This window comes from Lotus japonicus, chromosome 6 (assembly GCF_012489685.1).
Source record: "Lotus japonicus ecotype B-129 chromosome 6, LjGifu_v1.2".
Lineage (NCBI taxonomy): Eukaryota > Viridiplantae > Streptophyta > Magnoliopsida > Fabales > Fabaceae > Lotus > Lotus japonicus.
Window position 1 is genome coordinate 31,729,598 of NC_080046.1, and position 16,046 is coordinate 31,745,643.

Here is a 16,046-nt window from a genome sequence, read left to right on the forward strand (position 1 = left end):
ATTTGAACTTTTGAAGTAACAGTCTGAGGAAATACTTGTCAGTTGTCACAATAATCATATATGTTGTTCTTAAGCACAAAATATTATATTATTTCAAAATGTCACATCAATGAACGTTTATATTTTTCAAATTTTCGTTTAATTGCTTAATTATTTTTAATAACCAAATTTGATTAAGAGGGTGCACATGGGTGCCCCAACCCAATATAAAAGAGATAGAATTGCCCAGTTTTTAGAGAGCAGTACTCCACTTGTAGGTGCATAACAGAAAAAAGGTTTGTGGTTTTCATTTTATTTTCTTCATGATTCTTGCACACTCTAGTTCCAATCCATGATTGAGTGCATTCGGGATGCTAATGGAAGAGAGGTAGAGACAGATGAGGAGATCTCACAGGTGTTGATGACTTACTTTTTGGATTTGTTTAATAGTTCTAATCCTTCGGGGATAGAGGAGGCAGTGTCTCTAGTGGCGAACCGGGTAACACCAGTTCAGAAGGAAATTCTTTTGACCCCCTTCTCTAAGGAGGATGTGGAGGAGACCCTCTTTCAGATGCATCCGACCAAGGCACCAGGTGCAGATGGTCTCCCGGCTTTGTTCTACCATAATTTTTGGAACATTATTGAAGATGGGGTCTCTCAGTTCAGGTTGCAAGTCCTTCAAGGCAACACTGATCCAGGTATGATAAATCAAACTTTGCTGGTTCTAATTCCTAAAGTTAAATCTCCTGAGCATGCTAGTCAGTTTAGGCCAATTAGCCTTTGTAATGTAATCTTTAAGATTATTACGAAGTGTCTTGCAAACATATTGAAATTAATTTTGCCAAATTTAATTTGTGAAACACAAAGTGCATTTGTACCAAGTCGTCTCATTACAGATAATGCGTTAATTGCATTCGAATGTTTTCATTTTATGAAGAAAAAATCTCAGAGCCGGAATAGCATTATGGCGCTCAAACTGGATATGTCTAAGGCATATGACCGGGTTGAGTGGCCTTTCCTTCAGTCAGTTATGGTTTCTATGGGATTCCCGCTTTGTTGGGTGAATTTGGTGATGAGATGTGTCTCTTCTGTTAGCTTCTCCATTTTGCTTAATGGCAACAGGCAGGCCCCTTTTGCCCCTCATAGAGGGTTGCGTTGTAACGCCCTGATTTTCAAGGGTTACTTAGTGATTCAAAAGTAAATTAATCATGCTAATGAACTTTCGAAATCATAAAAATGCAGGTATATTTTTTTTTCTTTTGAAACATAATACCTTGTAATACTTTCCAAAACATGCTCTAACAAATGCATACATAATACCCATCATAATAAATACCCTTACATCAACGAATATAATCACAACATAGACTCCAAAAGGAATATAAACTAAAAGCCTCATATGCCCATCGAGTTCCCCGCAATCTCCACGCGACTAATCTCTGAAACGGTAGCTCGTCGTCACACCATTTCTCGGCAACGTCTCCGCTCCTGCATCTAACGGTCTCTTGCTCATCCTTTAGAGCGGCGTCGTCGAGCATTCATAAGAAAGAAAAGGTGCAATGGTCAACTTCTTATACCACAATGCCATAATTAGGACGTGCACACATACGAGCAAGTAAGAGCATGCATATTCACATATATAATCACCTATCAAGATTCTTACCAACGATATACTAATACATCCCTAAGGAATTCTAGATGTAACATAGGATAAGGAAGACACATCAACAAGCAAGGCAAAAGACCCACAACCACACGACACACCTTATAGGGCATCCATTCATGAAACACAGGTCACAAGACAACAACCAATGTTCTAACGTCAACGACGTTCAAGGGAACCTATGTGTCTCTATATTGTTAGCATATGCAATATGCTTGATGCTCAATGCACACCATGATCCGGATAAACGCCAACTCCATACCAGGCAGGCAGGACAAAGACCCATTCCAGCAGTCAATTGCCACTTATTCTAATGATCCATTCCAGCAATCATTAGTAACCAACACCTCGGTGTACCCTATCCAAGTGGTACCCTCGGTCAATGCAATGATATGCTTCATGATTAGTCATACAACGTAGTTATAGCCCTTTTTCGTTCGATGAAGACTTCACCACACCTCAACATGAGTGATCGGGATCACCAACTCATAGGTGTCACCAGCTATCCGTCTCCGAGTTGTCACCAACTCATAGGTGTCACCAACATCGCCCATACAACGCATATTATTCGATAAATATCAAGGCATACTATATCATGCATCGTAGGAACATAATTCAAGACTTACATTCATCATAACATCCTAAGAGTTCATCATATCATATTCAACAAGTAGTCATGTACTCAACAAGTAAACATGTTCTCAACAAGTAATCATGTTCTCAAACATCAAGGCACTTAAGCATGTTATCATTCATCATGTTCTTAAACAATTTCTCATGTTAATCAAGCATTCTTAACTCAAAAACTTCATGTAGCATAACATTCAATGATACAACCCTTAACCATAAGTGCATACAAAACAGTTCAAAGTAGCAAAAAACGTCACTTGGCGCTGGAGAGGCAGCAACTCCATGCATGTGCGCCACCTCCCCCACGCACATGCGCCAGAGGGGCAGGTCTCCCACGCATGTGCGCCACTCACCCACGCACATGCGTCGCAGCCCTGTCCCTTTTCCGGGTTTCATGCTTTTTCTCACTTTTAACTTGATTTTTAGCCCAAGGCTTAACCTTTGAGTTTCCATTCATGTTTATAAGGATCATACAGCATACTAAGATCATTTACATAAGTCTTCCAAGGTCTTAACATGTTCATAATCATCATACAAGTTCATGCAATCCTAACACACAATTCGTGCACGCTAAAGTCCAAGACCCGAAGTGCCCTTACCTCGATCGTTGGCTTTCTCCTTAACTTCTCTAGTCTGATTTCCTTCCTAGCCTTTAGCTCCTCGTAATGAAATGAACAAGGTGTTCTTCACCTTCACACAAACACACAGTGCACACAACCATCAATCACCAAAATCACATAGAAATCACACACACTCTTAACTAAGTCTAGCACTTCTCATGAATGAACTTAGTCTTAAGAGCTCAAGGGTTTGAGTTTGAAACAACACTTGGAATGATCTTTGAGGATTAAAAACTGAACTTTTAGCCTCAAGGCTTTTAAGAATCAAGCTTGGAAACCTACTCTTGAAGTCTTTACTTCATGAGAACATTAAAACATCAAGATTCAACATTTTGAACAAGAAAAGGTGTTATGATGAGTAGTTTTCTTCATTGGCTCTCCATTTTCGAAATCTAAGGTTCAAAACACAAGAGATTGAAGCCTTAAAATCAAGCTTCCACCTTTTTCCAAAACTATTTCCACAAACAAGAAGCCAAGGGGATCACAAACTCACCACAAGCACACAACAACAACAACTTGGTTTTTAGAAAAGATGAAGAGAAAGATAGCTCCTTTTTGAATTTGGAAACCATCACCATGATCCTCACCTTGAATGCTAGCTCCTTTGTGAAGGAATGGAAGACAAAAGATGATTTCTTGGTGGTGTTTAGAGATGATGAAGATTTCAGTTTTTTGGTAAGAAGCAGGGCCGGTCCCGACATTTTTGAGGCCCTGAGCAAATAATAAAAATGGACCCCTAATAATTTTTTTTAAAGAACATTATCTATTTAAATTGTAAATAACATCAACAACTTCAAAAGTATGTGACTAACATAACAAAACGTCAAGTCAATATAATCAAAAAAAAAATTAACTACTTAAAAAAAGTCTCTCTCCTAGCATTTTTTGAAGCAAAATTTTCGATCAAGTCTTCATATTGTATATTCTCCAACAGATTATTCTCAATTGCTATCATGGTAGACCGCACGTAAGACTTCAACAGCTTCAATTTTGAAAAACTTCTTTCTGCAGAGGCAACTGTTACCGGAATAGTCAGTAAAATTCTGTATGCAATAATTGTATTAGGGAAAACATCCATGCCTTTCAAAAATCTCAATATATCAATAGGTCCAACATTACCTGCAGGCAACATATCTCTTAGTAACCTTAACTCCATACATAATTGTTTCCCATCAATATCACATTGCTCATTATGTTTCAATGTCTCTTCAAAATGAATACAACAAGACTCTAAAGTTGCATTATCCAATGTAAATTTTGAGAAGTAAACAAGAAACCAAAAACACTTTCGTATTGTTGATATTGCTCAAATCTCTTATTAAGAGATACAATAGCTTGATCAATGTAACACCCCGATTTCGGTGGCGTCACTTTAGTAACTAAAATAAACTTAATGCGGAAAAACGTGAATATTTTTTTTTTTTTGATAATAACTAAGACAAGACTGAATTAAATAAAACCCAACAATAACAATAATCAGAACTAATATACAATATATAAACAGCCCCCGCTGTAGTAGTAACCTCGTCACGAGTAAACCTCTAGTGACGGAAAGAAAAGTGTAACGCCCGAAGGCAAAAGGTACAATCCACAAGAAAGGTCAAGTGTCCGCAACACCATCCCTCAAAACTGAGAATAAGCTGGCCCATCGGCCTGAAGCAAGACCTCCTAAGTCCAACCAACTCTCTGTGATTCTCGTAAAGAACCACACAAAAGCTATAGGTGGGAAACTACCCTGTCCCCAAAGAAAACAAATGATGTTCAGAGCTAAGACTCTACTCCTACACTAATCCCATCTCGAGGAGCTCACACCAGCACTAAAACCTACATGCTCGCATGATCGTCGCCCGAATCTGAATCCGGAACGACCTAGTCTATGTACACCATCCGTCCTCCTCTCGCTACCGCGATACGCTCCAGTTCCCGCATCTCAACCCTAGTTCCTCCCGAAGGATGAGCCATCATGAATCAGCCCGCCAAAGACATCTGACAAAGGGCGTTTGTTCGCCAAAGCACACACAGAAGACGCGAGGGTCAACTCCAAAGAATTATGTAAATAATAGCACCAATAGATATAAATAAGATAATAGCCACTTAGGCTTATAACTAGGGATAACATCCTAGGGTTGCATATTTCTCAATGAACATAAACGACAGTAAATCACAGTTAACATGCCTCAAATAGAATTAACAAGTACCAAACACACTCATCAACTATGTCAGTATGCATGTTGCATGAAATGATATGCAGGTTAACCCAGTCAACCAATATGCAATCCGGAACGGATGGACATCAACGGATCAGCCCTTCACCAGCCACGGTGGTGCCATTTCGGCCCGCGTGCCTCTTACACCACACAAAGGTAGTCAGATCAGCCGTAACCCGTAGGTCTGCCATTTCGGTCTGCTACTAAGAGTCACCTAGCAGCGCTCTTACGCGGAAATCCTGGTCTTATAACCAATTTTGGAATCCGCCGTGGTCCGGTATCTCGCCGTGTTTAAACCACTTAATGAGTGCATGCAATGCAGTGATTAGCCAAACAACGTCTCCGACCTCACTCGACACGTCGCCACGTGTTCTAGCTAAATTAATGTCTCTAAAAGCTTACCCTAAGGTAAAGTCGATTCTGCGACAAAATACAATAATCATAAAATGAGTGCAACCACTCACGATGACTCTTCGGGTCATCAATGCTCTCACGAAGTCTCACGCTTCAGTGAAGTTTCATGCTCTCACAAGGTCTCACGCCTCAGTGGAGTTCCATGCTTTCCACAAGGTCTCACGCCTCAGTGGAGTATCCCGCATTCACAAGGTCTCACGCCTCAGTGAAGCTTCTCGGCTCATCCCTTGGATGGCTAACAAACTGCTCAACGAGCGAAGGAGTACCAACATACTCAGAACTTACCAAACTCCTCAACACTTGGATCCGACGACACTCCTCGCTTTTCCAAAACTATGATTTGACTTCCAATGCCTTCCTTCGAGGTTGTTATCATTACTTAAAGATTTTGAGGTTATTTAAGGTCTTATGAATTTTCTTTATAAAATAGATTCCATTTTGTCTTATCGCAAGTCTTATACATTTGCAGGATCTCCCAATCCCAAGTCGCTTCCAGAGGATGTCTCGATCCACTAAACAAAATTAAGGCCCGAACCTCGTTCTTCCTATCAAACTTTCTCAAAACTCTCAAAATAAAATCGACATGACCTGCCCGCTATTCTCACCATTCAGAATCTCAGATTCCAGTACAGAGCATATTTAAATCATCACAATCAACAACATGTCATATATCAATAAATCGCATCATAAACACTTAGCACTTAGCATATAAAGCATGCACCACACATCCTAGATTACCCACATAGCACATAGCATGTAAGACAATCTCAAAAACATTCAGTAGATGAATCATCTACATTGTCAGCCGAAGCCTCAGAAAACATTTTCCAATCACACACAATTCCAGTGCATAAACAGTAAACAATGCGAAACATCGACCCTAAGCATTAACTAGAGATTCAGTGAGAAGCCCTCACCTGTAGATTCTCCAGGACGATCTCCTAACACTTGTTCACAATCAAAGGCTTGCTCCTCTGGGAATTCCTCAAAATCACCTTTAGAGCAAAACCACAGAAATACTATCAGAATCTATCGAAAACTAAGTTATCGATACTTAATAAGGTTACTCGAAGTAATCTATACTCTAAGGTACGATAATCTAGCGCGAAAGGACAAGTTTTCGGAAAAGGAATTTTCCCCCCTCCTCCTCTATAGGGCTCGGCCACTTTTCACAATTGTGGGGCTCGATTTTTCTTCGATCAAACTTGGTTCCTATGCTTTCATTAGCCGTAACTAAGGGTATTCTGAACTCGGAAAAATTATCGAATCAAAAACTGTCGCAGGGGTATTTTGGTCATGATTTTTAACTTAGAAATTTCAAAACTGAAATCCCAAAAACCAAATTTTGCAGGGATGTTACTAACGACGTTTATGTTAACTAATCCTACTAACACTAAGCTAAGGCGATAGTTTTCAGCCTAAAGGTTGAAGCTTTACACCAAAAACTCCAAAAATGGGTATTTTAGGCTAAAATTGATTCCGGCGGAATTCCGGCGACATAACGGAAAATCTAATCCGGCAGAAGTGATCTTGGGCACATATAGAAGAGGTTTAGAATCAGAAATGAAAGATTCAGGATAGTTTTGCAAAAACCCATAAACTATCAGCTCAGAAAACTCTACAGAAAAGCTATGGAAAAAGCGATCAGAGGTAAGGATTAGCGACTATACCTCGAAGCCTTGAAGCAGCAACTGATTGATCGACGATCAAGCAAACGATGAAGAAAATCTTCTCCTCCTTCTTCCTCTTTGTGGCCGCGGGTTTGGGTGGGGAAATGGGTAGTTTTTTTTGGTTTTTTCTTCCTTTCTTTGCTATATATAGAAGGTGGAAATTCGCGGGAAAATGAAAGTTTCGCGAATCTGATTTTTCCGGCGTCATTCTCCATGATTTATTAGATATGTTTTGGCAAAAGAATTCCAAAACTATAAAGAGGTCTCCTTGTATTTTTGGCAACTAATGCATAGTCGGTATAAAACTATTTTACCCGATAAGTTGCTTTTTGCATCGAATGTCGGAATAGAAAACTTCCTTCGGAAGAAAGATTGAAATCATCAAGAGAAATGGGTGTACGCGTGTAGAATATTCATTTGAAGCTCTGAATAGAAAAAGTCTTCATCGTCGAGAAATTCTAGGTTTTGAAATACCAGGGATTCGGTTTCGGCAAACTTCCGATGATTGGAATCGGACGTTCGTAGATTCTAGAGTTTCGCCTCGAAACGATTGTTATATATGGAAAAAGAGAAGTTCTAACATTTCTCTGAAGATTTTTGGAATTAACTTCCATCGTGCCTATAAATGAAAATTAGCTATATACTAGGGTTTCTGACCTAGGTTTAAGCGTATAACGATCGTGCTATAACTTTTATCGACTTCGATACGATCCTTTGGCTTTTCCTGAACTTTCTCCTTCATAAATTTATTTCATTTGGTCAACTCTTGTTCAGGTTTCCTTTCACGATACATCAAGCCTAATCGTAAATGGAAATCTCTTCCACTTATTCTAAGCTTAAAAACTTGGGTCTTACAATCAACAAGGTAAAGAAAAAAATTAACTCTAAATGATTCCTCTTCAGATAGCTCAACTGATGGGGTATTCAAATTCTCATCAAACTGTCTTTTTCTTTTGATTATACGCCTTTGAGGAAATATTGGATCAATATTCAATTCAATGGCAATTTCCGTAGCAAAACTCAAGGCATTTTTAAAACCGGTTTCCCTATATTCCTTAAAAAATGCAATCAATCCCGTTATTTTTTTGATAGCAACATCAATAACCATATCTCTTGATTGTAAAAGCTTGCTAACCACATTAATTGCAGATAATATTTCAAGCCAAATAATTATAGCGATTAAAAACTCAAAATCACCAAGTTCATTTGTTGCTAAGGATTTAGCTTCACTTCTTATTTTAGAATCAAGATCCTTATCTGACACTTCAAGTAAAGCTTCTCTAAAATCTGACATTTGAGTTTTAATAGCTCTAACACTATCTACATGACTCTCCCAACGAGTGGATGACAATGATTTTGGAGTCAAACATTTTACATTATCTTTCAAAATTTGTCATCTCTTAGTAGAATTAGCAAAAATAGTATAAATGCGTTGAACGACGCCAAAAAAATCTTTAGCTTTAGCACAAGAGTTAGCCATATCACACAATGTCAAATTAAGACTATGACAAGCACACGGAGTATAAAAGGCTCTTGGATTTATGTCTAAAAATTTCTTTTGTACACCTTGATGTTTGCCTTTCATATTAGACCCATTATCATAACCTTTTCCCCGCACATCAAATATGTCAAGATCAAGATTTTTCAATTCATCTTGTAAAACAAAAAGCCCTTGACCAGTTGTATCATTGACATTCAAAAATCCTAAAAAAGAGTCTTCAACACTAACAGAATTTGACGAAATATCCACATATCGAATTATCAAAGAGATCTGTTCTTGGTGACTAACATCAGGAGTACAATCAAGTATCACTGAGAAATATTTTGCTTGTTTGATTTTTCTAATGATTTCATTTTTAATTGCAGAAGCAAGCAAAAGTATTAACTCATTTCGAATTTTATGCCAAGAAAGTGAACATGAATATTGGCATCTGTAATACGCCTAACATGTTCTTGGACAATTGGGTCAAATTCAGCTAACATTTCAATTAAGCCTAAAAAATTTCCATTGCTATTTTGGTACAATCTCTCATTAGAACCACGAAAGGCCAAATTATGTTTAGCAAGAAATTTCACTATTGAAATAATTTTTTTTAAAACATTTTTCCAGTGTTCCTTTTCTTTCTCAATCAACCTTTGAGTTGTTTTATCAATAGTTTGAAAATTTTGCTTTCTTTTACGCAACTCATACCAAGTAGTCATATTGTGAACATGTTCCATGCTTGTCTCATGCTCTCTAAGTCTTTCACCAACATGTGAACAAGTACAAAAACCCTCATTTGCTAATTGACCTTTACCAATCCCTCTTTTAAAAATTTTACAACAAAAACAAAATACTTTATCAAGCTTTTTAGAATAAACAAACCAATCTCTTTCACATTTCTCTCCATTTGGTAAAACTCTAGTATACAAATTAGCCGTAAAACGTCTAGATGATTTATCTTTAGGACCCTTCAGAATAGATAAATCTCTTTTAGGACCTTTTGTTGCTAATAAATCAATCATTCTAGACTCAAGAGTATCCCATATATGTCTATATCATCACCATTGTCATTAGCATTATCAACATCTAAATTCATATTTTCAGTAGCATTAACATTAGCATTTTCCTCCATATTTTCAGCATCTAAATTAACATTTTCAGTAGCATTAACATTAGCATTTTCCTCCATATCTTCAGCATCTAAATTAACATTTTCAGTAGCATTAACATTAGCATTTTTCTCCATATCTTCAGCATCTAAATTATCATTTTCGGTAGCATTAACATTATCATTTTCCTCCATATTTTCAATAGAAACCATCTTTTCAATAATTCCAACATCAACATTTTGATTTTCAATGGGAATTTGTGGTTCTCTTATAATAAATTTATTAAGAGCTCCTGATTGAGATCGAGTTAACTCATCAAGTCTTTTCTTTTTCTTACGTTTCTCACATCCAGAATCAAACTTTCTAATCTTAGGAGGCAATTTAGGAGGCATAGAGGAATAATGAAAACAAATTTAGAACCTGAAATAGTGATATTTCTCACTTTCTCGCTGTTCTTGATCAATTCCGCAGCGTTGAAGTTGAACTGGAAAATAAAAAATTAAGAGATAATTAATAACATGTTGATCAATTACTGAAATTAGCAATAAGCAAATTACTGAAATGAAATGATAGATAAGCCAGATAAGGGATATGATTTAACTTATCAAAGTGAGGGTTTTCTTGAGAGAACCAAGGTTATTGGGTGAGTGAGGTTTAACGCTTTCTACCAAAGACTCAAGTCTATATTACCGATTTTCAATCAATGATCAATCCCTTTCATCCCCAATTCCCCACCACAAGATGCAGACTTTAAAAAGAGAATAAGAAATTGAAGAGGGATGAATAAATTACCTTGAAGTTAAAAGAAAAACGAAGCAGCGGCGGACCGGCGATGGGTGCCAAACTTTTTGACGTTTCAGTGTGCTCTTCACGTTTCAGACTTTCTGCTCTACGTGTTTCTAATTTTTCAGAATTGCACTCTTTCTAATTAAAATAGTATTAGGGTTTTTTTTTTACAAATGTTCTCATATATTAAGAGAATGGGGCCAAGCCCAAAACGGAATACAAGGACAAGGCCCAAAGTGCCAAACAAAAGAAATTTAAAAAGAATTTGTGTGGGTCTGCAGACTGCAGTTTGCCAAAGTAACAAAAAAAAATTTGGGGCCCCTGATATTTTGAGGCCCTGGGCTGTGGACCTGCTTGCACAGGCTCAGGGCCGGCCCTGGTAAGAAGGATGAAGATAAGATGAAGATGTTGTTCACTCTCTCTCACTTATCTCTCTAAAGTCCTCTCATTTCCCTTTACTTTGGTTCAGAAATCTGATGGGAAGCTTCTATGATAAGGTGATGGACGTTTCCCTAGGTGAAAGGTGGCTTGCACTTTTGGCTTTGGTTTATCTTCCCATGCACACTACTTATGGCAAAGCAATCATGATACTAACCTTTTGACCTTGGTTCATGAGCCCACCCTAATAGCCTTTCTCTCCACACTCAACATCTGAAAACTCAGCCCCAAGATCAGATATTTTCTGGCCAATTTCGTGATTGGCCCGTTTACGAATCGAACTTGCCTAGTTTTCGAGCCGAAAACACTACTGGGCGAGATTTTTGACCTTATATCGATATTACAGTCAAAATTCTCAAAATTACGCGTAGATCGTCCTAATGATAAGGAAAATACTTATTTCACACTCGAATAATAATTTGATGACAAAAGGGCGCTCTAGGCGAAACGCGTCGGTTCGACCGTTTTCCGTAGTGCAGCCGAATCCTCCGATGAATGAAGAATAGAATACTTGGAAAAGTAAATTCGATATTAATAATCAAAATATTACTTTCATTAGATAAAATTCATCAACAAGGTCACACCCATAAAGATCACATTAACCGAGCATTAAAGCACTAAACCGAGAAATTAACCGAGTTTATTTCCCTTTCTAATTACGGGTCTTACATGCGTCAAGGGGACCCTCTTTCGCCTTATTTATTTATTTTATGTGGAGAAGTCTTTTCAGCTATGATTAATAAGGCTGGTTTTGATTCCTCGTTACATGGGGTTAAGATTTCGCGCTCTGCACCTGTTATTTCTCATTTACTGTTTGCAGATGACAGTGTAATATTTTCTCGGGTAGATGTGCAAGAGGCGGAGTGTATTAAAGGGATTCTCACTTCCTATGAGAGAGCTTCAGGTCAAGCTATTAACCTTGATAAGTCAATGCTTTCAGTTAGCCGATTTGTGCCACAAAATTGTTTCCATGAGCTTTGTCAGCTTTTAGGAGTAAAGGCAGTGGAAAGTTTTGATAAGTATTTGGGTTTGCCGACAATCATTGGAAAGTTCAAGACTCAAATATTTAACTTTGTTAAGGAAAGAGTTCGGAAGAAGCTTAAGGGGTGGAAGGAGAAATCCTTATCTCGAGCGGGTAGAGAGGTTCTTGTCAAAGCTGTGGCGTAATCAATACCGGCCTATGTTATGTCTTGCTTTGTTCTCCCTGATGGCCTTTGTGATCAGATTGAGGGTATGATAAGTAAGTTCTATTGGGGTGGAGATGTCTCTAGGCGGAGCCTTCATTGGGCCTCGTGGAATAAACTTTGTCGGCCAAAAGATGAAGGTGGACTTGGGTTTCGAGATTTTAAATCGTTTAATTTGGCCCTTGTGGCTAAAAATTGGTGGAGGATAAATACTTTTCCTGACTCTCTTTTCAGTCGTGTGTTTAAGTCGGTTTACTTCCCAAGTAGTAATCTTTTGGGGGCAAGAAAAGGTTATAAGCCTAGTTATGCTTGGTCAAGCATTTGGAAATCGCGTTGGGTCTTTGAAAGAGGCGGAAGATGGTGAATAGGGGATGGTAGGTCTGTGGATATTGTGAGGGATGCTTGGCTCTCTAATGTTTCTCCTTTGGTGTATCGCTAGGATCTAATTGACGAGTTAAATTTAAAATTTGTGGCTGATTTGCTGGACCATGGGAGGTGGCGAGTAAACTTGGTGGAGCTGGTTTTTAACCCAGCTACAGCAACAGCTATTCTTGCTATGCCTTTGCCTATTCAGCCCTCCGGGGATCTTTGTTTTGGCCCGAGTCATCGAATGGTTGGTACTCTATGAAATCTGGATGAGTTCATTAGGAGGTTGAATACTCAGGAGGAAGCATCTTCTTCACGAGCTTCTGCTCTACCGGCTTCGGTTTGGAAGCTTATTTGGAAATCATGTGCGTTACCTCGCTGTAAAGAGGTTGTGTGGAGGGCTGTTTCGGGTTTCATGCATGTTCGACCCGAGCTTCGCAAGAGAGGTTTAGATGTGGATCCATTATGCCCATGGTGTGGGATTGAGGAGGAATCAATTCCTCATGTGCTGCTCGAGTGCTTCCGTATTAGGAGGGTTTGGTTTGCTGTTTTGGGTGTTCATGTGACAGGGGCAGCATCTTTTCATGCATCGGTGTTGCAAATATTGGAGGGGGTGGGAGCTGAGATGGTGGCCAGGTTCTTCACGACAGTGTATGCTATTTGGGAGGCCAGAAACGCCTGCGTTTTTTAGGATAGGGAGATGTCCATTGGTGCGATTATGGACCGTGTGCGAGCTTTGGAGGCGCTGCCACGTCCAACGGTTCTTCCACGTTTGTCCATGCACACCAGGGTTGCTACATGGAGCCGGCCAGCAGCTGGGTGGATTAAGGTGAATTTCGACGCTTTCGTTCGACGTTCCATGGCGGGGTTTGGTATGGTGGCGCGGGATGAGGAGGGCTAGATTCTTGCAGCAGCGACTTTAGCTCCTGTGATGATGTAATCAGCAGGTTTGGCAGAGGCACTTTGTCTGCGATGGGTGATGAGTCTTGCTCTAGAGCTTGGTTTCTTCAATGTCTGTTTTGAGACGGATTCTCTTCAGCTTTTCCAGTGATGGAGGCGCCGCAGCAGAGGATGCTCTTATCTAGATTTAATTATTTCTGATTGTTGTTCTTTAGTTTCATCTTTTACTCATATGGATCTTTTGTTTGTTCGTCGTTCCGGCAATACTGCCGCTGACTTTTTAGCCGGGGGAGCCTCCTCTTTTGCTGTTTGGCTAGAGGAAGGCCCTCCTGGTCTTGACACTTTTGTTGCTTCTGATGCTTTAGCTTCTATGGCGGCTTGATTTAATATATTTGAACCACTTTAAAAAAAAATCGTTATTCCTATTAAAATGTGTAAAATTGCTGAGGAATTGGCCAATGATGCTAGAATTACTTGTTTTGAATGCTTATTTATTTTCCATTAGTATTTGTAGATTGATCACGAGCTGAAATGTTGTCTTAAATTTTTTTTATTTATTTATCGGAAAACCTTATGTCTTAAATCTATATTGAATGCAGTGAATACTTTTTTTTTGTACAAGAAAAACAAACTAACTAACAGAATCCTGTAGAAGGAAATTAATCAGGCTAGAAGGAGGTTGTCCCCAAACACATTATGGTGAACCCTCCCTTACAGCATGGCGAGCCAGCAAATCTGCTGCTGAGTTCTTCTCACGCGGTATCAGGAGTAACCAAACCTGCCAATCTTGCTGGAGTAAACTTCTGACTCGTGCAATACAAACATGTAACCTTTTCTGATTAGTTTTATAATGGCAAGAAAATATTTTTTCAATTTACGTATGCTGAATTTACCCAAATTGCAACATGATTTTCTTTCAATTTTTCTTGAGACTTGTTTATATATGTTTCAAATATGATACACTTTTATTGGAAGAATCTTACTACTATCTTTTATATCCAAAGAACGTTCATGGTTTTTCTTTTTTTTGGAAGATACAAATACAATAACGGAACAAAAAGATTGCTACTACAAAAGTTCTACATACTTGGTCCTAAAATATCAATTTTTTCATGAAAGAAATTAATTTTTAGGCTTAATTCTCATATTAGTCCCTGTCTTTGTGTCGCCGTCTGAACTAGGTCCCTGACCGGAAAAATTTGTGGATTAGATCCCTCTCTTTTAAAAACGTATGGAGCCGGTCCTCGCCGGAGCTCGGAGCTCCGGCGAGTGATGAAATGGCATGCTGACTGCGTAAATGAAGGTGACATGGCACTAAAATTTTTTTAAAATTAATTTACACATAATATAATTAACTTAAATTTAAAAAACCCAAACTTTTTTTTAAAAATAAAACCCTAAATAAATTAAATTAAAACATCATAAACTTTCTTCTAAACCCTAACATCTTCATCTCCTCTACCAGCAGCCTAATTCCTTTCTCCCACCACCTTCATTTTTCCTCCTTCCTCCACACAACCGAATCCCTTGCTCAGTTTTCAAGAGATCTATAGCGATAGGTAAAGAGATGAGGGGAAGGGATTGTGAGAGGGAGAAGACTTCTACTGAGAGGGGGAAACCCAGATTCGAAACCCTTAGTCCTCGTTTTCTCCGTCTTCTTCTTCTGGATCTTCAACGGTGAAAGGCTGGGGCTCGTCGTTCGACAGCGACGTAGCCTCCGAGGGTGATGCTGTTGAAGAGATGACTGCCCGTCATGGTTGCAGATGAGAGGAACCAGATATGAAAATGGTGATTTGTGTGAAGAGGTTACAATGGAGTTTCAAGGGAAATCAAACGAGTTTTAGGAGAAATCCCATGCTTCCCCAGATCGTTTTTTCTTGCCCCTTTTCCTTCTAGCTATTTGTTCTGTGTTGTTCTTTCGTGACTCTTGTTTGGGCCTTCTTATTCTTCTCCTTTTTTTCCTTTTTCGTTTCTGCTGTTTGTTTTACTGGTAGCGTAGAATGTCTTCCCCGCTATCCTATTGGGGTAGAGGTTCATTGATCTGGTTGCAGGTGGGAGTGGGGTTGGGGTTCACAGATTTGGTTACAGGTGGGGGTTCGATCTGGACGAAGGTGAACCCTAGAAATTCCCCTAATTGTTCTTTTCTTTTGTTTTGCCTCTTTTTCTCCTTTCTCTGTCAATCTCTCTTTCTCCCCTTTTTCATTCTGGTTCCAATTGCAAGTTTGTTCTGGTGACAGATACTTAGGGGACTTGATGCTGGTGTGATGGGACGTGGTATGAAAGGGAAGAAAATGATTGTTGGATTGTTGAACTTGCTGGATGTGGGGTGAGTTTCTGGGTGGTAGTGGCTGGGTTTGTTGAAGGTGAAGATGAAAGATGAAAGACTGATTAATTTGGTTTCTGAGTTTTAATTGGATGATGAAGATGAATATTTTAATTAAGTTTTCATTAATTAAACTTTTTTTTGTTAATTTTAATTGGAAAAAAATAAAAATCCAAAAACTTTATTTTGCTGATGTGTAGATTTTTTATTTTCCACATCAGCTTTTTTAATACAGTCAGCGTTACACTTCATCACTCGCCGGAGCTCGGAGCTC

The 16,046-nt window shown here is 38.8% G+C and overlaps 2 protein-coding genes across 2 annotated transcripts; both read right to left on the reverse strand.

Annotated features, from left to right (window-relative positions):
• Positions 1-3,745: 3,745 nt before the first annotated feature.
• Positions 3,746-9,688, reverse strand: LOC130725205 (uncharacterized). Its single transcript, XM_057576453.1, has 4 exons — positions 9,549-9,688; positions 8,762-8,967; positions 8,147-8,563; positions 3,746-4,098 (listed from the first exon to the last, which is right to left on the reverse strand). Exons 1-4 carry the CDS (start codon positions 9,686-9,688, stop codon positions 3,746-3,748), a joined length of 1,116 nt encoding a protein of 371 aa, XP_057432436.1.
• LOC130725206 (uncharacterized) lies at positions 9,685-10,167 on the reverse strand. The gene has a single exon (XM_057576454.1). The coding sequence runs from the start codon at positions 10,165-10,167 to the stop codon at positions 9,685-9,687; it is 483 nt and encodes a 160-aa protein (XP_057432437.1).
• Between the last annotated feature and the right edge of the window lie 5,879 nt (positions 10,168-16,046).